The following is a 9552-nucleotide window of genomic DNA, read 5'->3' on the forward strand; positions in this document are numbered from 1 at the left end:
GGGCATTCTGGAATGTTGAAACTTCTTGGGCCCATGGTCCTGTCGCTCTGGGTGCAGCCTTCCAGAACTAAAGTAGCACAGCTGCCCCAGGACTCTGGCAGGTGCTTAGTTTGGAGATTTCCCCTCCCCTGATTCCCTGTAGATGCGGAGTTGGGCTTGTGTGTTCTGAACTCTGATGGCTTGAGTAGTTGGACTTGGAATAAAAAGATTTGGTTCAACCGGGTGTTCATTTTTTATAAGCATTTATCACATGCATACTTTTTTGTATAGCATAGAATAGGTACTAAAAAATGAGAATTATAAAAGTAGTCATGCCCTAGCCGGTTTGGCTCAGTTGATAGAGCATCGGCCTGCAGACTGAAGGGTCCTGGGTTCTATTCCAGTCAGGGGTACATGTCTGGGTTTGGGCTCAATCCCCTGAAGGAGGCATGCAGGAGGCAACCGATTAATGATTCCCTTTCATCATTGATGTTTCTATCTCTCCCTCTCCCTTCCCCTCTCTCTGAAATCAAGAAAAATATCTCTCTCTCTCTCTCTCTCCCCTATCCCTTCCTCTCTGAAATCAATTAAAAAAATGTTTTTAAAAAACGTAGTCATAAATTTCACTCACGTCGGAGTGGTTGGTTTGCATCTGAAATTAGTATGAAGCTGAATAAACCATATGGTGGAATTAAGCTAAGCTCACTGCCTACCTGGGCTCTCAGCCTCCATCCTCCATTCCATGGTTTTCTTACAGGACCTTGTGCTATTATTTGAGCACTAGTGTCCCAGTGCATGAATTCATGCACATTGAAAGGAAATTAATTAGAAGAAATATTTCAATATCTTTATTTGCCCTTTCTATATAATATAAGTGTCAACCAAATTCACAATCGACAATGACAGATTGAAACACACATGAGTGATTGGTGCCAGCGGGAGCTTTATACACTAGTACATATAGATAGTGGCTTACCTGCTAATAGAAGTAACTACTACCTTGACCAGTACGCTGATTTCTTTCCCCCTTCAAACTCTTATCTTAACAGAGTTGTTATTTGCTTAGTTGACAGACACCCCTAAGAGTGACAAGTGACTCATATCAACCACTGTGTATGGAGCACTTCCCCTGTGCATCAAGTACTTTGTACCCCTCGGCCTTCCCTGAGAAGGCACTAGAGAAAGAAGTAAATGTAGAGAGTTTTCTGCTCACTCAGTGGGCAGTGTTAAGTGTCTTGGTAGATTTGCGAAGTAGCCAATAACTGAAGAAGAATTTAAGCATTTGGAATAAGCATAGAAACATCATCAAATCTTGTAGTTTGCTAAGTCTGTCTCGTGGAATCTCAGGGCTTCCGAAATTGCTTGATTCTCATTTCATTTTTCAAAAAAACATTAACTATTTTTAAAACGTGTGATAAAGAACAGCACTTACACTAAAAAATATTATGTCATGTTTTAACATATCAGAAATCATCAATACATTGACTTCCACAGTCAAATTAATTTGGTTTTCTGTAGACCTTAGAAGGAACATCTCCTATCAACCCAATGAACTGAGAAATACCCTAAAATTGCAGGGTATTTGAGTTGTTCTAAACTGATATCATTTGCAACTATTTGTCAAGATTCATCAATAGTGGGGAACCAAAAACCCACAGAAAAAAGTAGGTGCTGCACCCCATAAAAATCTATAACGCCATCCAAAAGCTCTATGTCAGCATTTTTGTTCATTGTAATAGTTTCTATGAATCACACTAATTTATTCTTAACCGTTATATACTTGAACTTACAAAATCTTTGTGTAATAAAATCCTGATTTCCTCTGCCTTGTTGGCAAAGTCTTGTTTGAATAAAAAAGATAATTCTGCTTAAAAGTTTTGAAAACTATGAATCTAGATCAGCGTACTTTCTAATATAAGCATTTTCTTCACCAGCATTTCTGACAAAAAAAATTATGCAACTCCACTAGATCACAGCCATGCAGGCACCAATGAGAAGAGCTGCCTGCACCCGCAGCAGCTCCGGAGGCCCTACTTATATCAGCACGTGACTGTGCATTCTCTCACTCACCCACCCCCCCACCTTCAGCAATAAAGATGCTTAGTCTCCGAGAGGGCAGCCACTTATTCAAGGTTACAGGATTCTGTATAATGAAGCTGGAATTGAAGCATAGGTCTGTTTGACTAAGTAGCCCCCCCCACACACACACACACACACACGCACACTAACTTATGTAGATTCTCAGGGACTCCATTAGCCTATATTAATAGAATGTGTTTACATCCTGCATCTTCTACTGGGAAACAGCCAGAATCTGATCTTGATGTTGTCACTTTCTTGGAATCTCTCTTTCTTTTTAGATCTTTTTAAATTTTCTCAGAACACCCAATAATTCTTCATGTAAGCTCATTATTTCTATTGTTGCTTCTAAATATTTAAGCCCAATTAATGTTAATGCCCATGAACTTTCCAGCAAATGTGGAGGGTCTGACATGAGGTCAGGTCGCAGTCTGCTCCTCGTGGGATAGGGTCCTTCAGGAGCATCTTTAAGGAATGGTTGCCGATCGGTTCCCTAGGAAACAGGCTGAGACGGAGACTAGCATGCAGGAAGTTCAGCAGCTGTGGAAGGAAAGGGGAGGAGGCGGGCCTGGGCAGGGGGAAGCTGGGCTGCAATGCAGTCTCCACAAAGGCCTCCCCCAGCTGCACGTGGAGCTCTGGAGCTGCAGTGGTCTTCAGAGTTGACACACTCGGGGTGGGGAGCCATGTCTCTGTGCCCGGCATGACCAGTCGCCAGGCATGGTCTGCCCCAGGAAGAGGTGAGTGTCCTGGGCAGGGAAGTGCTTTCAAGCCCAGGTGACAATTGAGGGCTGATGCTGGCAGCTCCCCCAAGAGCTGGAAGGATAGTCCTAGCATCTGGGGCCACCAGGGGGGCAGGCATAGAATTTATAGCAAGAATCCTTGGGGTTTAGATAGAAATCATGTGCAGAGAGCCTGGGAGATCTTCTAGCCAAGCCTATCATTTCACAGATTAGGAATCTGGCTTCAAGAGGGGAAATGATGGAATAATAAGGATGTTTGCAGACACCCAAAGCCATTCCCAACACTCTTCACTCTCACTTTCCCCTACACTGGGAGAGGGAAACTAAATGACCCACTAGCCCATATTTCCTGTGGACCAGTTCTGACCAAAGAGAAAGAGATGAAGGCTCATCTTTTACTATTTTTTTCTAGTTAAACTATAATCCATTCATTCAGTGAGATAATATGTGATCATTCAAAGGATGAAATACAAATAAACAAAACCACTGGATTTCCAACTTTTAACAAGTACCATTTTTTATTAAATGTATTGGCGTGGCACTGGTTAATATGACCATACAGGTTCCAGGTGTGGGTTTCTGTGTTACAAGATCTGTATATTGTACTGTGTCCCCATCACCATAGATTAAGACCCCTTCACTCCCACCCCCTTCCCTCTGGCAACAGCCACACTGCTGTTTGCGTTCACGAGTTTCAGTTTTGGATCCCACATATGAGTGAAATCATACGGTTCTTAGCTTTTTCTGACTTATTTCGCTTAGCGTAATACCCTCAAGGTCCATCCATGTTGTTGGAAATGGCAGTATGTCATCCTTTCTTACATCTGAGTAGTGTTCCATTGTGTATATGCACCGCATCTTCTGTATCCAGGCCTCTCTTGCAGGACACTTTGGTTGTTTCCTTGGAAGGCTCATCTTTTAAAAGCTCCTGTGAATGTTTTTAACTGGTGCCCACCCAGCTGGCCCTTGGTCCCTTGCCCACCTGCCATCCACCCTTCCTCTCGTGTTACCAGGGTTACACAGTCACATTGCAACCAAGAAACCCGCCCCACCCCAGAAGCTGAGCAGGAGGAAATAAGCAGGGTAGCTGAACACTCCTACCCTTGGATTTCTTGTTTTGTGGGGAAAATAAACTCCTTTAAGGCAAGGAAGCACTACTGGCAGCAAAACTCATTCCTAACTGAAGCTTACATTGAACTTCTATCGGTACTCAGTCTATGCCAGGCACTTCACGCCACGGTTTCTATGCATTTCCCTGTTTTATCCCCACAAGAAAATCCCGTGTGGAAATTTAAGTTTTTGACCCAATTCTTATGGATAAGCTCATTGATTTGGAGAATTTAAGTAAATTTGCTATATTCAGACTGTGCCAGAGAGCCAACCATTAGACCAGGCCTGATCCTGAAGCCTAAATATGGGAGGGGGAGCAAAAGTAGGCTTACAGCTGTGAGTACCCCAAACAGTGTGTTCTTATATTATTATTTATTCATTGTTGTATTATCTTCCATACAAACAATTTTTGTCCCGCCCTGTATTAATCACTAAAGCAAACAACTTAAGGCCAAATACAAATTTATTATCACAGTTCTTAGTCACCTTAACCAACAGACAGAACTTAAAAATATACAGTAAGTGGTAAGCATTACTACAGGTAGCTTAGTCTAACACTTCAATGACATAGGTTTCATTCTTTTTTTTTTTAATTAGTTCTATTCTTGTTTTCATATTTGTTTGTGGTTATTGTAGAAGATATTTTAATGCCTTCTTATGTTTAGCTAATATATATATTTGGGGACTACAATAACATATACACATATCAGAAAGTAAAAGAATGCCATCTTAATTTGCCCAAAATTACAGAATCTAACTAATTACTTGGTTGATTTTTGGTTGAGATTTTTGATTAGGAGTTTTCATTTGCTTTGTTTTCCCCCTCAAGCTTAACTGAGCCTAGTCATTAAACTGAGCTTCTTTTTTGAGTTAAATATAACCAATTTTAACAACACAACATTTTAAATTCTGCCTTTCCCTTAAGGTTTAGTATTTCTTAAGGTCTGGCGAGGCCCATGGACGTGCACATGGCAGATCTCTTCTGTTCGTGCATGCGCTTCATTGTGCCACCGACTTCACTTACAAAGTCTAAGTTCAAATATGAAATTACTGAGAGCTTCAGGACAGCAACCACAAAGCCTCCGGCCAAATGAGATGCTGGCGACTGCACAGGGCTCATACCCATGAAGCCCTCCTGCCCATGGATTTTAGAAACTGATTTTTTTTTTTAATGGTGAAAGTGAAATTGCAATCTACTCATAAAACATGACATGCATCAAAGCTTTTCCTTGAACTGAGATATATGTTTATCCTTATTAAAAAGTTTTACTTCTCACTTCTAATGATCACTTCTTAAGATCATCCTCCAAAAATGTGGAGCCGTCCTGTTTCAGCAAATTGGAAATGCAACCTCTGATGCAATGAGTTCAGTTAGTCCCCGCACTTCCTGTGAGAGGATTAATCAGATGTGTGAGGGTGAGAGTGCACCGGTAAATTAGTTTCAGAGTTCTCACCTCGCTGCATTATAAACGGATTTGAAAGCTGGAGGGAAAACAGTCACATGGCCCGGACTAAAGGCTGTATCAGACAGATGAGTACCTTTGAGTCAGGGAAAATACTCAATGCTGTGAAGGTTGTGGAATCCATGAGGTTGATGTCTGGGACAGAGACTCTCTGACTCTCATGATGACCACTAAGAGGCTCCATTGCCACCCCTGCCTCCTTCTGCAGAGTCCTGTGTCCTGGGGCAACGTCATGATATGGCCAGAGCACCAGGAAAACAAAGGCCAGAGAAGAGGACAGATAAACAGGACTTCTGGTTCAGCCTCATAAACCCTTTTTGTTTTGTTTTTTAATGTATTTTTATGGATTTCAGAGAAGAAGGGAGAGGGAGAGAGTGATAGAAACATCAATGATGAGATGCCTCCCACACGCCCCCTACTGGGGATCAAGCCTGCAACTCGGGCATGTGCCCTGACCGGGAATCGAACTGTGATCTCCTGCTTCATGGGTCGATGCTCAACCACTGAGCCACACCGGGCCAGGCAAGCCTTGTACACTCTTACACAGCCCTGAACCTTCCCTTCACAGTGGCTGCTTTCACGTAGAGGATCCTTTCTGGCCTTTGTCGTTGTTGTGCAAGCTCTGGGAGCCACAGCAGTGGCTTCGTGTGCTGCTCTTGTTGCCAGGAAGGTTATTGTTGGTTAGCACTAAGACTCCATTGACCACTGCCCAGTGTGCTTCACTCCGCCTGCCCCACCTTCCCACCCTGAAGGCTGCCATGGTTCTGGAGTGCAGAAGCGAGATGGGGAGAAGTCCTGACCTCAGGGCCCCTCTTCATGGAGATGTCATGATTATCACAGGGGAAGGAGACCTTTCTGGTGTTCTGTTTTAAGGGTTGGCTTCAGCTTCAGCAAAAATAAGCAGATGTCTTGTTTCTGTGTGGTTGTAAATCTGTGTCTGAGGGCTTGTTGGGCTTGAGGGGAATAAGGGAGACTTGCTAGGGGTGGGTTATGACAGTAGTGGGGGTGATAGTGGTGGGCTGGCCCTATCAGAGGGACCCCCCCACCCCCCGCCCCTGGAGGTCCACTGACTTTGCTGTGGACAGTGGGCAGGTGTCGTGCTTGCCTAAGGTCCTGCATCAGTGGTAGAGATGATGTAAGTTCTAGGTTAACCCTCATGCACGGTGCCTTCTTTCTACAAGCACAGTCTAATGTTGGATTGAAAGGTCTCATTATTTATAACAAAGAGCATGGTGTTTTAAAGCAATCTTCCCGATTCAATTTTCTGTGAAACTCTAACTGAAGAAAAAAAAACAACCCTACTTTCAGCATGTGCCATAGAACGGTAAAAGGTGGGAATCTCCAGATAACGCCCCTCGGGGTCATAGCTGTGTCCTGGGGGAGGGTGCTGAGCTGAAAGCCGACTTGTCTCTTTTTCACTGCAGCGCGTCCTTGTGAGCTCTTCTGCCGACCCGTAGACGGCCAGTTTTCCGAGAAAATGCTGGATGCTGTCATTGACGGTACCCCCTGCTTTGAAGGCGGCAACAGCAGAAATGTCTGTATTAATGGCATATGTAAGGTATTGGGTATGTTTCCTTAATCTACAACTTTATAAAATCATGCTTTTATCAATTCAGGACGTCAAACCCATTGTGGCCTTTGCATATGGTCTGGGTTTTATTTTTGGTCTGGGAGGCAAGACTTCTCAGTGTCTATCAGAGACACAGTTTGGAACTGAATCGTTTTCTCCTGCTGTCTTCATTTCTTTAGTTGATGGGCTCTGGGACGTTATTTTAGGCATGGGGCAGGGGCACATTGAAGAAGAACCAAATTAAAGAAGGACTTGTTAGAAAAAGGCAATAGATTACTTCAGTGGCATTAAATTTTTCATTGGTTTCTTGCCAACAGAGTGGTTAAATTTTAGGAAAATCTGAAATTAATTATAGTTTGTATAGTGTTTTTCACAAAGCACTTTTACATTTAATTCTCTATTTATTGCCGACATGATCCTAGGAAGAGAGATGGGGTAACAGGTAGCTATAAACAGGTCTTCTGATTTCTATTTTAACTTTCCCTCACTGGCTCCATTAATCACCTCTGCCTTTATGTAAATTACTTGGGTTGACTTGTTAATGCTTTTATGTGTACAACCATTGAAAAAGTCCTTCCAATTGCTCACAGTTTGTTTTGCAAGGAACTAATGAACTCGCTTTGTGCTCCCTCACCCAGGCATAAACCTCAGTTTAAAAGAGAAGGTGTTTTGAATCAATGAGAGGAAAACTATGCTATAGAAATACCTAACTCACTCTTAGTAAAGCATAATGGTGTCACGCTCCGGCTCCAGGATGGAAACTCATTACCATTATTTATTAGCTCTGTAACCCTGGGCATCTTTCTGAGGCTCAGTTTTCTTTTATGACATTGAGATGTTAATATATATCCTTCTAGCCCTACCCGGATTGGCTCAGTAGATAGAGCGTTGGCCTGCGGACTGAAGGGTCCCCCAGGTTTGATTCCGATAAAGGACACATGCCCAGATTGTGGGCTTGATCCCCAGTAGGTAGCCGATCAATGATTCTCACCATTGATGTTTCTATCTCTCTCTCCCTCTGCTTTCCTCTCTAAAATCAATTAAATATAAATATATATATATATTTCCTTCTAGTTGTGGTTGTCAAAAAGATTGAGTAAGGTCATCTATGTTAAGCCTGTAACAGAGCCCTGGCACACAATAAACTCTTAACACATTTTATTTGTTTTTTGCAAATAGTTATCGTATTTTTCCGACTGGACCAAATTGCCACTGTAAAAAGCTCCCGCCCACCAATGTTCAGCTCCCTGCGAAGGTGCGCTTACCACCTTGAAGTTGCCTTTTGATTTATTCCGGTTCTGACCGAAGCACAGGAGGCGATATGTTGATTCCCAGGAATGAGTGATGAATAGACAGACTTAATCAGACTCTCTATTTGGAAAAGCTCAGGCGAAATTCCTTTCAGACTCATTAATTATCACTGTAGCCACAAAGAGCCAAAATTAATTACTATGTGTTAGGCTAGATGTGTTCCCCAGAGTGGGAAAAAGGTTATTTAGTGAATCCAGGCCAAAACAGCCCACCACTGTTCAAATCGTGGTTCTCAGGCCTGGATGCCCATAATTCTAACAGGCAGAGCTTTTAAAACACTGATGTCTGGCTGGATCTCAACATTCAGAGTCTCTGGAATTTGGGGCCTGGCCACTGATATTTTTAAAATTCCCCATACACAGCTAGGGCTGATTGCCATACACAGCTAGGGCTGAGAACTTATTTCACCAAGAAATGGATGGGATGCTAGAATGATCTTTTAGGCCTGAACACCTTTGCATGTATAGCGGCGGCAGCAGCAGCGTGTGATAAAAAACATAGGTTTTCTGAATAAAACATAAAGTATTGGGTGCCTCTCTTAAGACCAGTGGAATCAGTGTAATGGAATATGCCCTGTTTTCTCTGCTTGCTTTTCTTTTCCTGGAAACCAGTTAAGGTCTTTTAGAAGGTATAATTACCACTTTCTGTCTGTACCACACTGAGCTAAGTTTTTAAGCTGAAAAATTACTCAAATCAAATTTCCTTTAAGAACCTCAATGCGATTTACCTTCTGAAAATCCAGGTTGTAGACATTTTAGCTTTGTTAGTCTTATTCATTTACTACAGGTTTTTTGTTGTTGATTTTTTAGAAGGAATTGAACACCATCAGAAAACAAAATGTATACAGTATTTGTCAAATTAATCTTCTTTGTGGATATGAAAATATTTACTATATATGCTTTTGCTCAGATATTCCACTCTAGGTTGAAATTATATTTCCAAACATTCTGGCATGTTAGATATGCAGATTTGGCATGTTAGATATGAATTTGTCCTAGGAGATAACTATCTGTGACCACCCCCCTTTTTTTAATTGTACTGAACTCCTAAGCTTGTTTATCAAATAGATAAATGTAAACTTTGACATTTTTTATCACAACTCTCCCAGCTCTGCAGTCTTACCGGCTGTCTTATGGCAGCCTGCTCACCTGCCAGCTCACTCGCCCTTCTCCTGGCACCCAGTCCTTTGACTCTCAGTTCCTTTGCTCCTCCCTTTTCTCCCAGTCAGCATGGCTTTGGCTTAGGTCCCTCCCAAGGAGCCCAGATGCCCTGACCGATCACATCAGCTGTCCCCTGGACT

The 9552-nt window shown here is 42.5% G+C and overlaps 1 protein-coding gene across 1 annotated transcript in view; it reads left to right on the top strand.

Annotated features, from left to right (window-relative positions):
• The window catches only part of ADAMTS12 (ADAM metallopeptidase with thrombospondin type 1 motif 12), a gene marked incomplete at its 5' end in the record, with an annotated part of 188196 nt that overhangs the window by 123844 nt on the left and 54800 nt on the right, over window positions 1–9552 (top strand). Inside the window, one exon of the mRNA XM_006761798.2 lies at window positions 6796–6929. Coding sequence (XP_006761861.1) covers window positions 6796–6929 — 134 coding nt within the window. The remainder of the gene's footprint in view (window positions 1–6795; window positions 6930–9552) is intronic.

This window comes from Myotis davidii, unplaced genomic scaffold (assembly GCF_000327345.1).
Source record: "Myotis davidii unplaced genomic scaffold, ASM32734v1 scaffold496, whole genome shotgun sequence".
NCBI lineage: Eukaryota > Metazoa > Chordata > Mammalia > Chiroptera > Vespertilionidae > Myotis > Myotis davidii.